Raw genomic sequence first — 18,276 nt, forward strand, 5'->3', positions numbered from 1 at the left:
GTCCCCCCAAAATTCATATCTTGAAGCTCTAACCCCCAGTACCTCAGAATGTGACCTTATTTGGAAATAGGCTCATTGTGGAGGTAATTAGTTAAGATGAAGTCATACTGGAATCAGTGGCCCTAATCCGATACAGCTGCTGTCCTTATAAAAGGGGTGACTTAGAACACAGGGCTACACACAGGGAGACCACCGTGTAAACATGAAGACAGAGCTTGGGGCCGTGTGTCTACAGGGAGCCCAGTGATGGCCAGCAACCGCCAGAAGCTGGAGAGAGACTCTCCGTCAGCCTCAGAGGGACAAGCCCTGTGACACCTGGTCGGGGACTTCTTTTCTCACTCAGAGAGAATGAACTGCCGTGGTTCAGCCACCCAGTTTGCTTACTATGCTCCGTGGCCCCAGGACACCCACACGTCTCCTCTCAGAAAAGGGAAAACGCCGGAGCCGAGTCCTAATGAAAGAGCAGGTGCCATTCTGAGCATCGTGACCAAAGTTCCTTTCCAGGAGGTTTGTGTCTCGGCAATGAGAGCGTTGCTTTCTGTCATTTTCAAACAGAAAATGAAAGGTTGCTAAATGGATAAGTAATTTTAACTGAGTCATTGATCTGAATACTTTTAAAGTGAAACCATAAGTGTTTCTGTCCCACTTTGAAGTCAGCCTCCACGCTCCCTTTCCTCCCTCGGGGGCATTTTATAGCCATTAAGAATGTGTTCCTTTTATCTGGGCCTTCAATTAATTGAATTTCAAAAATACTCTGAAATGGCTTTTTTTATATAAAAATCAGCTAACTCCGGGAGCACATTCCTGCATGATTTACTGTCACAATAATTAAAAGCGGGCGCGTTACACCGGTCAGTGGGGGAGCGAGCCGCCCCCTTCTATCCTGGAGCCTCACGTGGGATTTGTGATGCTCCCCAGATGCCCGTGAGGAGCGAGGGACATGCTCACTTTTAGGACTGCACTGGATGACCACTGGAGTCACCCCTTGAAGGGGACACTCAGCTATTCACAGGACAACTAAACACACGTGCAAGGCAACACCTCAACTGCAGACAATGGAGCATGATGTGGCCAATGTTGGGAAATGTTCTGACCGCCCATCCTCCTTCAGGGGAATCGCTGAGTGGAGTTTCACACAGATCTCCCGATACCCTGACAGGGAGGAGTGGAGAACAGGTCAAAATGCCAAAACTCGGAGAGCAGCTGAGCTTGAGAGCGAGCACCAAACGGTGGGTCCATCCCATATGTGCTCCACTCCCACCACCTCTTTCTCTCTTATTTACTTATTGACCTGTGCAAATGCCGTGTAGTAGCTTGCCACCTTCTATTTGTGAAAGTATTTTTGCAAGCATCTGCTAAAGAACAGAGTGTGTAAATGAGAACAGCCAGGAAGCAGCCACCAAGAAGCAGCCACTGTGGGGAATATATTCTCTCTTTGTGCAAATTCCACAGGGGGTGCCCAGTGAGGTCCTTCTTTTGAGGGCCCCTCGCTCACTGACGCTGACTATTTTCCCAGGCCCCTTGCATGAATGCTAGCTCATGCACTGAAGACACAAATTTACATTTCTTTTCTCCCTAGTAAAGATTTTCTCTTCTAATACGATGTCAAAGAATTCAAAATGATATTCAGACTCCAGACGATGATACGTCCTGTTACCTTTCTCTACAATTTAAAAAATCACGTCACCCCATTTGGCTGTCTTCTAGCCAGGGCGTTCATGATTGGAGACTGCTCTGTAAACATTTCAGGTTTAAACACACAGACCACAGACATTGTTTAAATTAATAGCTTTTCACTTTTAATAATAGAAACATCCCTAAAATCTGCTGATGCATTCCGGCATGATAGACGAGACATCATATTCCTGAAGCGAAGAGAAAGAACAAACTTTTCAACTGGTGCTCCCTCAACCTCCTTCCGACCCCAGGAGGATGGAAAGGAAGCTGAAACAGCAGAGCCGTGAGGCTCCCTGCCCTTCAGTCCACGCGCTCACTCCGCGCAGCGACCACAGGTGCCTACCCAGGACACCGCTCTGCTCTGAGAAGGAAACTGCTCGGACTTTCTGCATTAAGTAATTCCACGTTTGCATCACACTGTGAAGGGGGGAGGAAGGGAGAGAGTTAGCCTGTGGCCCCAGATCCAGCCGGGAACAGGATCCCAGTGCTTCAGGGAACTTTTCAAAGATGAAAGATGTTGCTCCCCACTCCCCACCCCTAGGATGTGGGCCCCCAAACACTGCTGCTAAGTCGGCCCAAGGAGCTGGTACCAAAGGCCAGACCCTTCCAAAGACAACAGCGTCTTTGGGACTCCAGTGTCCAGGAATCCTTCTGAGGCCGTCCTCACTCAGGACCAGTTGCTGCAGCCTCCTCCTTGGCCTGGAGAAGAGCCTCTAGCCCCTCCTGGGTCCCTGAGGAGGGGGGGAGAATGAGGCTGAGGACCCCTTGGCCATGGCAGGCACCGGGGCAGCATCAGAGCCAGCCCAGTCAGCTCCATCACCGTGTTTTCCACCACCAGATGCCTCTGCATGTTGCAGCAACGTTCAGGCAAGGGGGAGGATGCGGCTGCACGGCCAAGTCCTGGGGGCACGGAGACTTTTGTTTCAGATTGCACGAAGTCTCTGCCAACAGGGAAAACAAAAGAGGGATTGAGAGATGCTCCATGGGGAGCAAGGACTGACCAGAGCTGGGGGCATGGTGGTTGTTGGGGGCAGCCGTTGGCCTTGTTGCCCTGCAGCGCACGTGCCAGGGCCTATCCGCAGGTCAGCCCCCGGGAGGACTTCTGTCCTTCAGGGGTGGCCAAAGCTGCAGACTCGCTTTCCAGACTGATCATTCACTGACGCCAAGCGGGGACTTTCCCCGCCAGGCCCCCGGGCCGAGACCTGGGGTATTTCCATCATGTCCTCAGAGTTCCAGCCCAGGAGGGCATGGCAACCTGACAAGAGGGCTGGGGCCACTCCCTGCCCTGGAGGTCAATGGCCGAGGGGTGGAGGATGTCTGCTGGTGCTTCCGGTCACTTGGTCAGGGGTCCGAGGCAAGGTCTGGCCTGGCGGCGTTCAAGCAATGGGACACCGAGGAGGGTCTCTGGGGGAGGCGGGTGAAGGGACGGGCCAGGGAGCCCACTGCACGTTGCCCCTCCTGGGCTGGTTCTGTTGCTTCTGGGGGTGCTGGTGGGGGCCAGCTAGGGAAACCCCAGGGGTTGTGGGGCTTCGCCTCCTGCTTCCCCATGTTTGTTTGTTGTGTTGTTAAAGAGGCCTTGGTGAATTCGAAAGGAGTTTATCTCCAGATCGAGATTGTAAACACAAGCCTGCCTGGCTCATCTTCAGCTATGAAAAGAATCTAAGTCCCAGGTAAGCTCTGCAGGGCAGGATGGACATGCTTGTCCCTGTTGGCCCCAGGGTCCTGCAGAGAGCATCCCTCAGGGCATGAGGGAGGAGACGGAAAGAAGAGAGCTGAACCGCAAGACAAGGATGGAAGCCAACCCCTCTCCCCGAGGAGGGTGCCATGGCCCTTTCCTCCCCATCCCTACCTAGTACGCACCCCTTCCCAGGACCCCTTCCGTCAGCCCATGGAGTCAGCCTGTGGGCTACAGTGACACATGGCATGTCTGGGCGGATGCCCACAGGTCTGTAGCCCAGATGAGGCTTCGTGTTTCCAGAGCAGGCCCAGAGACCAACACTGTGTCCTTCCCAGAGAAGACACCAGAAGCTCTGGACTCAGCACGAGGGGAGGCAAGCCTGGGGCTGCTGGCTCTCTTCTTTTTCCGGATGGAAGCTCTGCTCCATGGAGGAAATGGAGGGACAGATGAGGCCTGGAGACAGACTGTCCCGGTGTGCTGTTGCTGAAGCAAGCGATATGCACTGCCCCTCCAGTGTCTGCAGACGGCTTTGAGGAAAAAAAGGGAAAAACAGCAAACAACTTTTTCAGACATTATCCAAGTCAACACACCTCAAATGCCATTGCGCCGCCACGAATCATGAGAAGAAACAAACCCGTGGTTCTCTGAAGGGAAAATGATGGGGTGGGGGTTACACACGGCCAGGGATGCCAGACCCCCCGAGTAAGGCTCCTGGAGCCTGGGACCTAGGACCACACACACATCACCTTCCCTCCAGGCCTCAGGATGCAGAAACCACCGGCTGTCACGCAGAGGTGTATGTCCAGGCCAGAGACCCAGCCCGCCAGGGCTCCAGAGGGTCCACAGAAGCTCCAGAAGCTCCCGTGTCAGGCTGCCCAGTCCGGGGCAGGTCACAGGTTCCCCGGCAACTGAGCAGTTTGTCACCCTGCTACACCTGCCTGCACCTGCCTAAGCCCTCCAGCCCACACCAAGGCTCTCGGGGCTGCCCAGGGCCTGCAGCCGGCAGAGCTGGGGGCAGGGGCGGGAACCAGCGTGGACAGCAGCAGGGGAGAGGCTGGGCTCCCTTAATGTGAAGGGGCAATGGGGGGTGGAGGGGAGAAGAAAGGAAAGGCCTGGGGGCCAGGATGTCCAGTCTATTCTGAGGAGTAGCCCGCCGGTCTGCCAGCCGCAGCGCCCTCAACCGATCTCCAGGGCTCCAGGGTGGGATACCACGGCCGAGGGGGTGGTCGGGGGACTCGGGGAACTGGGGCCAAGAAAAGCAAGGCTGTCTCCAGGCGCAGCTCCTCCGGCCCAAGTGGCCCCAAGCGGTACAGCCAGACCGCAGGGAGGGCTCCCTGAGGGTCCCTGAGGAGTCCAAGGCTGCCTGGAGAGGCCCAGCAGGCCAAACATTTGGTCAAATCAAGGCGGCGCGCCTTCCTGCTGTCCTGTTATGGCTGGGCTGTCGGCTCCCGGCCGGCGTTCCCGCCCAACCCGCCCCGGGCGTCCCTGCCCCCATCCCGGGGCGCCCCTCGTCCCAGCCCCTCCGCCCCACGCACCCGACGCGCGAGCCGCGCGGAGGGCAAAGTTGGCAAGTGCACGGCGCCCGCGGGGGAAAGCGTTAATGGGCGGCCGGGTGGGAGCAGCGCGCTCGCTCGCCCACGTCACGCCGGTGCGGGCTCTGCTGACGACCGCGGCGCCTGGGGACGCCGGCGCGCTCCGCTCGCCAGGTGCTCCGCCTGGAAATGTCTCCATTAGTTGTCGCCTGCTCCCCGCCGGAGCGCGCGCGCCGAGCGGCCGCGCAGAGCCCTCGCGGGCGGCCGGTAGTGGCCCGGCGCCACAGCAGGTAGGCGAGGTCCCCGCGCCCGCCCCCGCCCCGGGGCTCCGAGACCCCTCCCCCATTCCGGGGAGGCGGAGGCTCCGCGCGGCCGCCGAGGGGCGCGGGCGGCGGCGACTGCGGCGACTCCCCGGTGCGTCCCGGGCTGCGCGCTGCTCCCCGCGGCCCCGGCGCCCGAGCGGCGCGGGCGGGCGCGTCCCCAGCGCAGGTAGGGAGTGGGCTCGGCCGCACAAACTTTGCGAGGATCGCTCCTGCGCTGGAGGGCACAAAGTTTGCTGCCTGCCGGTGGGGTCTCGGGAGGCCGCCGCGTTTGCTGCAAGTTGGGGAAAACGGGATGCGGGGGTGGCGCGGGGGCTAGCGCCGGGCAACAAGGCCTCAGTCCAGAGTCCTCGACCGCGCGCCTTCCGGGTTCGGGCGGCGCCCTGCGAGCGAGCGTTGGGGTCGCGGCGGGAGATCCGGAGGGAGCCAGCCAGAATGGAGGGCGTTTCGGGGAGAAGGATTCAAGGCGTGCGCCTGCAGCTCGCTCCACTGGCTTCGCAGGGGACCCCGGAGGACGGGCTGCGAAGGAGTGACCTGCCACCCTCGGGGTTCGCTAGCGCAGCGCCTCCGACTTGTAGAACGCCTCTTAGCCCTACACCCCGACCGGGTGTCCACGAGCAGTGGACAGGCACAGACACCCCAGGGGCTCTGCCCTATGCCTCCGAAAAGAAGGCCCCTGCCTGGTGCTGCGCGCTCCCGCCTCCGCCCTCTGCCTGGGGTCAACTTCGCTGGGCTGGAGAGATCCCTCTGGCGGCTCTCGGTGCGCCAGACGGCGGTGGCCCCCGGGGACGACTCTGGGAACTGGCCGGGAGTGCCTGGGCTCTGCTGGTAGCGAGGGCGAAGCCACTCAGAGAGCAGGGAAAGGTCGAGGCGCGGCCTCTCGCTCCAGAGGCCCCCCACGGTTCCGATGGTCCCTGGGCAAAAGGTGCCCTCACGGCCTCTAATGTCTGGCACTAAGCTTCCTCAGGCCTCTTCGCCCTTAGCTCCTTTTAAACTCAGCAGGCCAGTGGGGGCACCTCACCGAAGCCAAGGAGCTGCCCTGTCCATGGGGGACCGCGTGGTTTCCGGCGAGTCCTGCTCACGGGTGTACTAGAACAGGGGGTCCCTCGAGGGCCGTGGGCTCAGCACGCCACGTCTGTGCAGGCGCACTTAGCTGATGATACCTGAGAGGCTGGCGCTCCTGTCCGCTCTCTAAGGGAAACCCGGGTGCCTTTGCTCGATTGGCCTTTTAGGAAAGGGCATTTGGATAGTTATTCTGGTATTATCTGTGGGATAAAATGGCCCAGAAAGTACCCCGGTTCGGGCAGCGGGCCTCGGCCAAGGCTCAGGTTGTCAGCGGAATGTCTTGTGGTTGTGCGCCAGGCGGGGTCCGAGTGAGCAGCCAAAAAGCGCGAGGCTCCTCGGCTGGCCCCAGCTTCCCCAAACAGGGTGGCCAAGCGAGGCCCGCGCAGTCCCCCTGGGCCTGGGGCAGGCAGGAAGCGGAGGACCAGTAAGCAGCGGCCAGGGAAAGCGGAGTCGGTGAGCTGGATTTCAGGATCCGGGGGAGAGGGTCGCCCGCGAGAACAGGGCCGGGCCAGTGGGGACTAGGAGCGTCTGTTTACGCACGCAGGCTGGAAAGAAACACAGGAGAACGTTGCAGTGATGCTCCAAGCCCCTGAAACCCCTCCCCCAGAGGCCTCTACTGACCGGCTGTGCCCGCCCCGGCTCTGAAAGCACGTCTGCTCAGAAGATGAATGGTCGCGTGTTCAGACGCTGCTCTCTGCGAGCTGTGCCCGAGTCTCCGGGGAAGGAAACGCGGCGCGCAGGCCTGGGTGTGCCGCGCGCTGCGAGCCGGAGCCCTGAGCACTGGCCTATGGGACCTGGTCGGTGGCTTCCTACGCCGCCTCCAGAACGCTGACAATGGCCAAGGCCGGGGCCACGGGAATGGGCTGAGGAAAGGATGCTGAAGGCCATCCTTCCAACACGATTCCTGCTCCCTAGGCCCTCAGCCACCCCGGCTTGTGCCCCTCCCTTGCCCAGGCCTCATTACCGGGAGCGAGTTGTTTGTAAACAGTAAATAATGGAAAGTAGGTGGTGTTCAGAAAAGCCTCGGCAGAAGCCGGAAAGCTGGAAGGAGCTGGGAGGAGGGAGAAAGGGGGAGGGGAGGAGCAGAGGAGGAAGAGGGAGAGAGACAGATTCATTTCTGCCCGAGAAGCCCCGGTGGCTAGTTTCTTATTATTTACAGGAAGGTGATATTAGCAATTCAGGTGAGGAAGAAATAAACACGGCCTCCACGAAATCAATACAGAATTCAAAAACAATTATTAATGTCATTTGACTCGTGTTCTTTATATATCTCTCCGGGCTACAGACGCTAAACTGTCTGAATAATTTGCATGGAGTGGCTATTCATTATTTCCCATGATTTTCCTTTGCAAGCAGCTCGGACGTGGCCGGCTTCGGTCCAGCGCCATCAGAGAACTCGTATTTTCATCTGTAAATTAAAGCAATTACGCAGTAGATATTATATGATGCGTACTGTGGTCTCCAGATACTCATCAATCACCTTCAACCGAGCTGTCAGAGGGGCAGATTTGGTTTCTGGGAGGCAGGTTTGCAGCTGGGGAGAGGGCGAGAACCGTCATCATTAATTAGAGGGTGACCCTGCGGCGATTCACAGGTCTGAACCTAGGAATCTTTCCCAGCAAGTCTGCACAGCGCCGCCGTGCACGGCTCCCCTCCCGGCCGACCGCGGGAGGCCAAGCGGGGCGACTGCCGCAGAGGAGAGTCCGGGCCCCGGAGGGCGGCGGCGCAAGAGGCGGGGAGCGAGCTCGGGGTGGCCGGGGCGCCCCCTTGCCGCCTGCGCTCTGGCCTCCGCTTTGGACAGGGCGAGGTTCCAGGGCCAGGACTGGCTGGGGAAGTCCTGGGCTGGGCACTCGCTCTCCTCCCCAGACCGAGGCGCGCGTCCCGGGCCAGGAGCTGTGCAAAACAGGCAGGGAAGGACGCGTGGGCCTGGCGCCCCCTCCCCCGTTCCTAGCCCCAAAGATCGCCGGGAGGAGCAAGCTTAGCGGGAGGGGCCCCGGAGCTGAGTCGGGAAACCAGCTCTTCCGAGTGCGCGGGATGTCTGGCAGTCCCCGATTTAGCCGCGAGGGGCAGGGGGAGGGAGGGGGGACATGTGCCCGGCAGGAACTTATAGGACAATGGGAGGGAGGTGCGGGGGTGGAGGGCGTCCCCCTGGGACAAGCGGCCGAGTGGCAAAGCCCCGTAGCACTTGCGCCACGGAACCTTGGGATGGCGGGCTCCGGGGAAGGCCCCACGACTCACACACCTGAGGGCATTTTCACCTCCAGATGCAGACACTCTTGGAGCCGCATCTGGCGCTGGAACTGCGTCCCGGTGTGGGGTTCGAACTGGTGGGAGGCGTGTCTGACTCCCGGTTAAACAATAGTCGGGCCTCGCTGCCTCCCGCCGCCGCGCGCCCGGCCTGCGGAGCCGCCCTCCTTCCACCTGGAGCGGAGCGCGGAGCGCGGAGGCCGGGCCGCCTGCGCCCGCGCGGCTAATTTTAACTGTTGATTACATCTTCAGTGAAGACTCAGTCGTGTGTCCCTTCATATGTCTCATTTGTAATTGAGACTAATGATTACAGTGGGGTGGGAAGGAGCAGCTGCTCATTAATTAATTTCTAATTAAAAGTGCCTCCCGTCCTCGGTGACTAAGGAGGAACACGGTTCGTCGGGGCGATATTGACTGCTCGGGTGAAATTCATTTGTTGGAGCCTGTTGGCCCCTCCGCCCCGCGCGGCCGGCCTGTCTCCGCCCTGCCCGGTCCGGGCCGCGGCCGAGTGACCCGCACGTCTGCGGACAGGCCGGACTGCGCGGTGGGGGTGACGTCAGAGCCTCCGGCGCTTAAAGCCGCGCAGAACTGACTTGACGGGTTCGCGCAACTCGTTTTTTTTTTTTCCTTTTTTGCAAAATATGTATTTGTGTCTCCGCTGCGAGCCCGGTCGGTTCCAGAGCCCCCTCGAGGCTCCGGATTGTGAGGCTCAAAGGACCGCTGCGGCCGCCGCGGCCCGCTGTCCTACCCGGTTAGAAAAGTTTGCGGAGTGTGTGGATGAATTAACCGGGTCTTCTGCTTCGCTCTCCCAGCGCCTAGGAGCCGGCGGCCCCGGAGCAGTGGCCGCGCCACGCCGGCCCCCGCGCGCAGGACCCTCCCCGGCCCCGCCCGCCGGCCCTGGGCCGCGCCCGCCATGTCCTACCCGCAGTTTGGATACCCGTACTCCTCTGCGCCCCAGGTAAGGGGGACCCGCGAGCGCCGCAGAGAACGCGGCCGGACACGCCGGCGGGCGGGCTGTCCAGTGCCCAGGCGTCGCTTCCCAGCGAGCAGGGCCTGTGCCAGGCGTCCCTGGCGCCCAGCCCGGGGGGTGGGGGCAGGGGCGCTGAGGGAACCCCGATGGGCAAGGCCCCCATTTCTCGCTTTATTTGGCCCCCACACTGGGCTCTGAGGCTGAGCCCTAGGGGGCCTGGGGATCGGAGAGAGACGGGGCACAAGAGGGCGTGCGCAGCCTTGGAACCCCCCGCCCCAACCCCGGGGAGAGTGTGAACACTCCCGCACCGGAACAGGCTGGGCCCCACGTGGCTGGAGGAGGCCAGGAGCGCGCAGGCTCCCCACGGAAAGGAACGCGCGGTCCCGAGGACATGTGGCACGCCCTCCTGGGCGGCGCGAGGGGCGGATGGAGGCCCAGGGCCCCAGCCTGGCGCGCGGGTGCCCCGCCCTTCCTCCTGGCCCTTCTCTCCCTCAGTTCCTGATGACCACTAACTCCCTGAGCACGTGTTGCGAATCGGGTGGCCGGACTCTGGCCGACTCCGGGCCGGCCGCCTCCGCCCAGGCGCCCGTCTACTGCCCGGTCTACGAGAGCCGGCTGCTGGCCACCGCGCGCCACGAGCTCAACTCGGCCGCGGCGCTTGGCGTCTATGGGGGCCCCTACGGAGGCTCTCAGGGCTATGGCAACTACGTGACCTACGGATCCGAGGCGTCCGCCTTCTACTCGCTGGTAAGGGGGGGGGGGGGTCTGTCAAAGCTTCCCCGTCGGCCGCCCGCCGCATCATGCGCCTACCCCTCGGTTTGCCAAACTCCTTTTCCCTCACTCCGAAGGCAGGGGTGCTTGTCCCCTGGAGCCTGGATTGTGGGGATGGGAGAAGCTTCCTTCAAGGTTGCGGGCGCCTCTAAGCCTGGTCCCTCTTAACGCCACCAGGCCCGCCCCCGCGGGCTGGCCGCTGTCTATATTTATTGTTCGTCCGCATCTCCCTTAAGTTCTGGCCAGACGTCTGGTTCTGTCGGAGGGGTCGGAGCGTGTGCTTCCCTTCTCCCTTCCTACTGCCCCCCCCCCCCCCAGCTCTCCTGCCCACCTCGCTCCTCTGGCCCCCTCTTCCTCTCCTCCCAGCCCCCCACTTCCCCCTCCCCTCGCTCTCTCCCTCCCTCGCTACCCCCTCTCCTTCCCCCTTCCTGTCTCAGCTCCTCCCCTTTTCTCCTCTCCCTCCTCCCCCGTCCTCTTTTCCCTCCCCTTGCTCACCCTCCTCTTCTGCTGTCCCCCAGTCCCCGACCCTCTTCTCTCCCCCTTCCTCCCTCTCATCTTCCTCTCCCCTGTTCCCTACTCACCCTGCACCGCCCCCGCCCAGCACTCCCTTCGTCCTCACTCCACGTCCTGGGGCTCCTTTGCTCCCTGAGCCCTAAGGAGAGTCTGGGGACGGGTGCGGGGTGTGAGGCTGCCCGAAGCCAGAGGGCCTAGGGAAGGGACGCGAGGTGGGTCTCATTCGGAAGCTGCGACCTCAGGCTCCTGGGCACCTACAGAACAGCTTCGACTCCAAGGACGGGACGGGATCTGCGCATGCGGGCCTCACGCCCGCCGCCGCCGCCGCCTACTACCCGTACGAGCCGGCTCTGGGCCAGTACCCATATGACAGGTGAGGGCCCGGACCCCTCCTCCATGCCCGCCCCCACACGGACCCCTACCGCCAGCCCCTCGCCCCCTCGGCATGGTTGGGCGGCAAGGGGAGGGGCATTCCTGAGGCCAGGCTGAGCTGACCTTAGTCCCAGCCCTGCCTCTCAGCGAGCAGGTGGCCACCGGGGTTAACCCGGGCCCCCACGCTCTCCGGACTCCCAAAGCCCTCGCTGCGCTGAGCTGTGGTGTTAAGGGGAGTCGCGTCTCGCTGCCCAGGCTTCAGATGCCTGCCCCCACCGGAAGACGCGCAGCCCGTGTTGTGTGTGGGGGCCCACCCAGCCCACCGTCCCTACGGTGAGAACCAGAGAAGGGAGTCCTTGCTCACTCACAGACAGCATGCCCCATTTCCCGCGGGGCGCCAGTCATACATTTAACCGCAGAAAGTCCACGGAGGCCCCCTGCGCTTTTTCTCCCCATGGGCGCTAAGGACCGTTTCTGCCCACGGGCGTTCCATAATCGAGTTCGCGTCTCTGTGATATATTGCCCTGGTTTCCAGATCAAAAGGATAGGAGAGAGGCCCGATAAAGGAACTCCGAGGAAATCTCTATCTGTGTAGAGTGACAGAGACCAGGCTCTGGCTACTGAAGGAGCCCGGGCTCTGAGTAAGTTTAATCAAATATGCGCACATCTTTGGCCTCGGACCACAGAAGGCGGTGCCCGCAGGCAGCCGTGCCAGGTCGAGGCCTGAGTCCGACTCAGCTCTTAGCACCATAAATCCACCCCCCACGACGGGAACGGAAGCCCCCCCTGGGCCTCGCCCTCGCTGTCCGCGGTGCGGGGGCCGCGGCCGGCGCCCATTGCCCAGCCTGTCTCCAGGTACGGGACCATGGACAGCGGCACGCGGAGGAAGAACGCCACGCGCGAGACCACCAGCACGCTCAAGGCCTGGCTGCAGGAGCACCGCAAGAACCCCTACCCCACCAAGGGCGAGAAGATCATGCTGGCCATCATCACCAAGATGACCCTCACGCAGGTCTCCACCTGGTTCGCCAACGCGCGCCGGCGCCTCAAGAAGGAGAACAAGATGACATGGCCGCCTAGGAACAAGTGCGTGGACGAGAAGCGGCCCTACGCTGAGGGCGAGGAGGAGGAGGGGGCCGACGAGGACCCCCGGGAGGAGCCCCGCAAGAGCGCCAAGAACGAAGGTGGGTGGCAGCTGGCGATGCTGGGGCTGGGGCGCTAGGCCGGGGCGTCCCGGTGCCTTCTCTGCGGCTTCTAGGACCTCTAGAGGCCTTGAACCGGGATCATAAAAGCAGATCCTCAGGGGCCCAGGCGGCAAATGAATGAACTGGCCCCCTGGAGGCCATGCGCTGTGTGGCCTGTGGTGGTGAGCCCGAAGCATGCTTACAGAAATCCAGAATCACGTTTCAAACGTTAGACACCCCACCCCCACCCCCACTGAGTTGAGGCTGAAATCACCCAGGCTCCTGTGTTGCTAGTTTGGGGACTGGGAGCCTCTGGAGGAGATGGAACATGGGAAGAAAGGCCTGGGTGCTCTTTCTAGCTCCAGAGTCGGCCCCATAACCGTGGGCTTAGAGTTAGGAAGGAGGTAAGGTTCTGATTAACGCGCTGTCCTCTCTCTCCACTGGCCACTGTTTCTTTCCTGGGCAGAGCCCATCGGCAAAGAGGAGAAGGATCTAGAGCTCAGCGATTTGGAGGACTTCGATGCCCTGGAGGCGGAGCCCCGGGACTGCGAGCTGAAACCGCCCTTCCAGCCCCTGGATGGCAGCCTGGACCGAGTCGCCGCACCCGACGGCCCCAGCGCCCCGGGAAAGGAGGCCCCAGGCAGCCTCCGGATGCCCCTGGCTGCCGGTAGTGGGGCCTCCCTGGACCAGGACCTGGAGAGGGCCCGGAGCTGCCTCCGGAGCGCAGCAGCCGGCCCAGAGCAGCAGCCGGGCGTGGGCGATGGCCCGCAGGTCTGCGAGGCCAAGCTGGGCTTTGCGCCCGCTGGGGCCACGGTGGGGCTCGAGGCCAAGCCCCGAATCTGGTCCCTGGCGCACACGGCGACAGCCGCCGCCACTGCCCTGAGCCAGACTGAGTTTCCGTCGTGCATGCTCAAGCGCCAAGGCCCTATCGCTCCTGCTGCCGCCTCGTCGGCGCCTGCTTCGTCCTCGCCTGCGGCCCCGGTCCCCGCTGGTGCCCTGGACAGGCACCAGGACTCCCCAGTAACCAGTCTCAGAAACTGGGTGGACGGGGTCTTTCATGACCCCATCCTCAGGCACAGCACTTTGAACCAGGCCTGGGCCACCGCCAAGGGCGCCCTCCTGGACCCAGGGCCGCTGGGACGCACACTGGGGGCGAGCGCCAACATGCTGACCACGCCCCTGGCGCGGGCCTTCCCTCCCACCGCACCCCAAGATGCCCCTGCCTCCAGCGCTGCCAAGGAGCTGCTGGCCCTGCCCAAGGCCAGCGGGAAGCCCTTCTGCGCCTAACTGGCCACTGGCCAGGGCGCCTGAGCCGAAGAGGGAGCTGGTGCTCAGGCTGCAGGCTCCTAGGTCGCAGACTCTTTCTACCAGGTTTCCAAAGCAAGGCAAGAGCACAGGAGAGCTCAGGCCACCAACCACCCTGGAGGGAGCATCTGAACTCGCTCTGGGGGAGCCAGGGAGCAGCAGCTTGACTGATGTGTCAGGTGCCCCACCCACCTGGACATGAGCCACTCCCCCAAACACGGACCTGGGGGATGAAACTGCTCTCTGAGCAGAAGGGAGCCACCCTGAGCATAAAGTTTACCGTCCACAAGTTTACATGGAGCAGACATTTCAGCCCTGAGGCTCTGTCTTGCAGTCTCCTTTTGGGTTTGAGCATGCCTCTGTGTTATGGAAACCCCTCAGCCTGCTGACCTTCTGACTTCATCCTCCGCACATAATCCTCACCAACAGCACTTCACCAAGTTTACACTATTGCACACTCCTAACTCGATCAGATTATGTTTTTTTAATGTATGTTCACACCAATAACTGCCTGCTTCAGAGGCTAATATAACAAAACCAATAAAACCGAGTGGTGGTGTTTGCATTGCAAAGTGAACACGTTTCCAATGTAGGGGTTTGAGAATGGGCAGAAGAAAAGGTGCAGATCCCCATGGGAAGGGTGGGGAGGAGTCCTTGACCCAGGTCCTCAAGGAAGCTGTTGGTGGAGTGCCAGAGGTTAAGCAAAGGCATTTTTAAAAGAACAGTCACAGTAAACTGCCAGCATTCTGTTGAAGTCCATAATAGAAGTGGATACCCAAAATTTTTTAACTCTCCCCGTTACCAGATTCCAGAATTTTGAGAAAACGGGCACTTCTTTGGTTAGATTAGAATAACTTTTCAACTTTATAAATTCCCTGGGACTGTGTTTTTGTGGGGGAGGGGGAGTGGGGACCTCACTGTCCTGAGGCCTCTCGGCCTGTCCTCAGCGGGAGGGAGGCAGCCTTGAAGGCGCTGCTCCACTGCTAACCACTCGTCCCCTCCCTCCAGGGCCCAGGCGTTGCGCAGGCAGCTTCCTCTGCTGGGAGAGAAGGCGAGCGAGGCTCCGGGCGCTTTGCAGGCCGCAGACCAGAGGCGAGGCTGGGAGGAAGGGCCTGGGGCAGAGGTGGGAGGCCTAGAGCTGGAGCCGGACAGGGTTTAGGGTCAGAACCCGCAGAGCAATTGGTGAGCGGGGAGACGCGGGCTTCGCCTTGCTTCGCCTAGGCTCCCGCACAGCACTGACCCCTGCCTGGCTTTGCTTAGAAACCCAGTCCCCCACACCCACCCCCGCGAAGCCCAGTTCGCTGGCGGCCAGCTGCTCTGATCTGAAAGGAAATCGCTAGGTCCCTCCCTGTAGTCAAGTTTGCACCTCCCACCCCCACCCTCCCCGCAGATCCAGCACAACGGGCCCCAGGGCAGCGAGCAAGGCGCGCTCCCAGGACTCGGGGCTCGCCCCTTCCTGAAGCCCTCCAAGTAAGGCCCTGCTGGTGGCCCGACGAAGATCGGATTGGCAAGCCAGCGGGCCTGCAAAAGTGGGTCAGCCCCAGTGGTGCCCCGAAGAGGCTATGGGGGTTCTTACCCTGGGACTCGGACACATTGAAAGCCCGGGAGACGCCAGCTGAAGACTCGAGTCGGCCGGCGGGCAGCCTTCGAGGGACACGCGAGGCCGGGGCTTTCTTCTGCGAGGGGCTGGGAGCGACTGGACTGGTGCCCTGTGGGGTCCGGGGCCCCTGGGATAGGTCACGGGAAGGCTGAGAGCGCTGGAAAGCTGGCCTCATCGGCCCTGGAGACCGGGCACTGGGGCGAGTTTACGCACGGGAGACAGAGACAGAGCGCGCGGCCCCAAGCCCGTCGCCTGGGCTGCGCGGGGCACCCCTGAGCGAGGGGACCCTGATGGCAGGACTGCGGCCGGGCCCCAGACTCTGAGTGGTGGGACCTCGAACCCCAGACCTTGAGCGGAGGGAGCAGCCCGGCCCCAAGCCGGGGCCGCCAGCGGCCGCGCGGTAATTGGATTGTATCCGCGCGCGCTGTCACCGCATTGACTTTCGAGCTCTTCGATGATATTATCGAGATGCGGAAGCTTGCGCTGATGTGCCTGTCAAAAGGCTGCGGCTGGAGCCCCCGGCCTGGCGAGCGAGCATCAGCCAAGATAATTTGAAGTGAAATTTTCATTTTGACAGTAAACCCCTCAATTTCTAAAGGCTCCGCGCTCCGAGAGCTCGCTGGCAGGGGGAGGCTTTGCAGAAAGCCCACGTCTTAGACTGAAAAGGGCAAAAGAACTCGAATTAGTTGTAATAGATAAAAGGGCAAAAATAAAGAGTCAAGGGTACTTGACAGTAATAGCGAAAGTGGAGTCTCGAGGGAGACGCGGCGGCCGAGGCTGGGGCGCCAGGAATTTTAATGCGGCCGAGGGCGGCCGCCGGAGTGCGCCCACCCCAGCCCGAGACAAAGCCAGGCATTTCCAGCAAAAGCAAGGCTTCGCCGACGCCAGCGGCGTGGCGCAGCGGGAAAGGGCAGTGGAGGCAGAAACCCAGGCTCGGACCTCGGCCCGTGGCCCTGGCTGCAGGCTTCGAGAGGCTGGGCTCGCGGTTGCAGGGGTGGGCGAGCGCTGCGGGGCCAGGCTGGTCTGACTTTAGACCCCTGACCCCAGACCCCAGATCCCCTCGCGGGGCTGCCCCGAGCCTAGAGGGCTCAGCCTGCCGTCCAGGCCTGCTGCCCTCTGGACCTCAGGCTCCAGCGTCACGGGTGGCGGCGGATCCCTGTCTGTCCCAGTGCCATGGGCGTGGGAGCGCCCAGATCTTGGTGGAACTGGCTGGCAGAAAGTGCCTTATTTGATCAAACTGCGAAACTGTGTGAAATAGAGACATCAAGTGAGGAGAAGAGAATCAGCCACATTCCAGGGCAACAGATCCCGAAAGGATGCTCCAGAGGCTGGGGCTGTCGCTTCGACCCACATTCCTTACCTTTGGGGGCACACTCTGGAGGATTTCCCGTAGGCACCTTGCCCCTCTCTGGCCCATGTTCTCCCACTGGCTGGTGGGGGCGAGCGCAAAGGGATGAGAACTGCCAGGGATTGCATTTTAGGAGCGGGCGCTGGGGGGGGGGGCAGGGGGGAAGCCCGTGGTCCTGGAGGCGGGGGCCCCTCTTCCCTCGCTGGGCGGCTGTCAGAGGGGCTGGGGACCGCGCGCTCAGCCGCTCAGGCGTGGCCGACTCAGACACAGAGGAGGGGATGCTAAATTAACGGCGCACTTTACATAGAGCCCAAATAAAACTGTAATCAGCGGCGCGTTACTTTTCATTAAGCGAGTCTGACAGCAGCATATCCAGACCCAACAGGGGACCAGGCGCGGAAATATACGGCTGGCGGCCCAGTCGAGGATAATTCCTTAAGCTCCATTAACAACTCTTAGCCGCAGGAAATGGGCTCCCGAAACGTCTCCAAATCTAAAAGCTTTATCGACCCTCAACCAGCTGGCTCCATTTCTTTCCTTTTTCTTCCTTCCTTTCTTTTTTTAAAATTTCTTTTCTTTTCTTTTTAACTTAAGGAAGGACGTCCAGCAAGTAATAGAGTTTGACACGACACCTTCTTAACTAGGAGAGAGGCAGGGAAGCCAGCCCTTAAATGATATTTAAAAGGCAACCAATTAAGATTTAAAGTGGTCGTCTCCCGAGATGGTGCCTGCGATTTATACCTCCTCCCTTCCTGGGCACGCCTGCTGGCCGAGCTGCCACCACTGACAGCCAGCCCCTCCCTCTCTCTCCTTCCTCCTTCCCTCCTACTCACCACTCTCTTTCTGAGTGTGTCCCTCATCTCTCTCCATTCCCTGTCTCTCAGTCTCTCTGTCTCTCTCCACAAAGAGAATAACACAGGAGAGAGAAGCAGCGACATTTCCTGCCCGTCCCTTCCCAGTGGGCGTGGGCATGGGCAGACTCTCTCCTGAGGCAGGTGATAGTGGATTGAGGGGGACTGAGGCTGGCCCCTCGTGCAGACACATCTAGCTGGCCACGTGGTGTCCTCACTGGCCCAGGGTGGCCTCTTTATTGGGGTGCGGGTGCCCAGGCTGCAGATGCCCAGAGGTCAGCCTCGCTCACAGTGGGCAGGTGTCCAGCGAGAGGACAGTCCAGGTCTGGTGTGGGCAGGGTGGGGGGCCAGCAGTAAATACCAGAGGAGAAGCTTCAAGCTGTCTTCAAACCACAGCCTTCCACAGGTACAACTGAGGCAGAGGGATTTCCCCCTCACCCAGCCCTGCTCTCTACTCTACAAATACTCCAGGAAGATGCCATCTCTGTGGTGCAGCTTCAGGAAAGCCGTTTGTCTGGGATCAGCCCTTGTCCCTGTCACTCGGTCACATCCCTCACAGTGGTGCTGGCCAGGGCATTTGTTCCCATTGGTGCCACTAAGTTCAAGAAGCTAGAAAGCCCCTTACTCAGAGTCACACCACGGGAAGGCAGCAAAGCCCAGGGAAGGAAGCACTACGACCTTTCCTTCTGACTCCAGTCTCAGGCCCCTTTGGAAGAGAATAGAATAATGGGGCCCTGGAGGGACAAAATGCAGGAGGAGGGGAGGGGAGGAGAGAAGGGGGAGGAAGGGGGGGAGGGAGAGGAAGGATGGGAGAGGAAAAAGAAGAGCAGAGAGGGGGAGGAA

General features: G+C 61.1%; 1 protein-coding gene and 1 long non-coding RNA gene across 3 annotated transcripts; one reads left to right on the forward strand and one right to left on the reverse strand.

Annotated features, from left to right (window-relative positions):
• Positions 1 to 1,776: 1,776 nt before the first annotated feature.
• LOC124245143 (uncharacterized) lies at positions 1,777 to 4,996 on the reverse strand. The gene is made up of 2 exons (XR_006890186.1): positions 4,891 to 4,996; positions 1,777 to 3,882 (listed from the first exon to the last, which is right to left on the reverse strand). It is a non-coding gene; the product is annotated as an uncharacterized LOC124245143 (long non-coding RNA).
• A 44-nt stretch (positions 4,997 to 5,040) lies between these two features.
• On the forward strand, positions 5,041 to 14,206 carry IRX4 (iroquois homeobox 4). 2 transcript variants are annotated; one of them, XM_046672373.1, is made up of 6 exons: positions 5,041 to 5,177; positions 9,332 to 9,477; positions 9,985 to 10,236; positions 11,034 to 11,146; positions 12,001 to 12,329; positions 12,796 to 14,206. In XM_046672373.1, the coding sequence occupies exons 2-6, from the start codon at positions 9,433 to 9,435 to the stop codon at positions 13,614 to 13,616; spliced, it is 1,560 nt and encodes a 519-aa protein (XP_046528329.1). In that variant the 5' UTR covers positions 5,041 to 5,177; positions 9,332 to 9,432; the 3' UTR covers positions 13,617 to 14,206. The 2 variants fall into 2 exon arrangements, with proteins under 2 accessions (XP_046528329.1, XP_046528328.1); XM_046672372.1 differs by lacking the exons at positions 5,041 to 5,177; positions 9,332 to 9,477 and having other exon boundaries at positions 9,612 to 10,236.
• Positions 14,207 to 18,276: the final 4,070 nt, after the last annotated feature.

This window comes from Equus quagga, chromosome 9 (genome assembly GCF_021613505.1).
Source record: "Equus quagga isolate Etosha38 chromosome 9, UCLA_HA_Equagga_1.0, whole genome shotgun sequence".
Classification (NCBI taxonomy): Eukaryota; Metazoa; Chordata; class Mammalia; order Perissodactyla; family Equidae; genus Equus; species Equus quagga.

Coding starts and splice junctions, on each gene's coding strand:
- IRX4 (XM_046672372.1), top strand. CDS start 9,916: ATGGAGGCCCAGGGCCCCAGCCTGGCGCGCGGGTGCCCCGCCCTTCCT. Junction 11,147..12,000: donor GGCCAGTACCCATATGACAG/GTGAGGGCCCGG, acceptor GCCTGTCTCCAG/GTACGGGACCATGGACAGCG. Junction 12,330..12,795: donor CAAGAGCGCCAAGAACGAAG/GTGGGTGGCAGC, acceptor TTTCCTGGGCAG/AGCCCATCGGCAAAGAGGAG.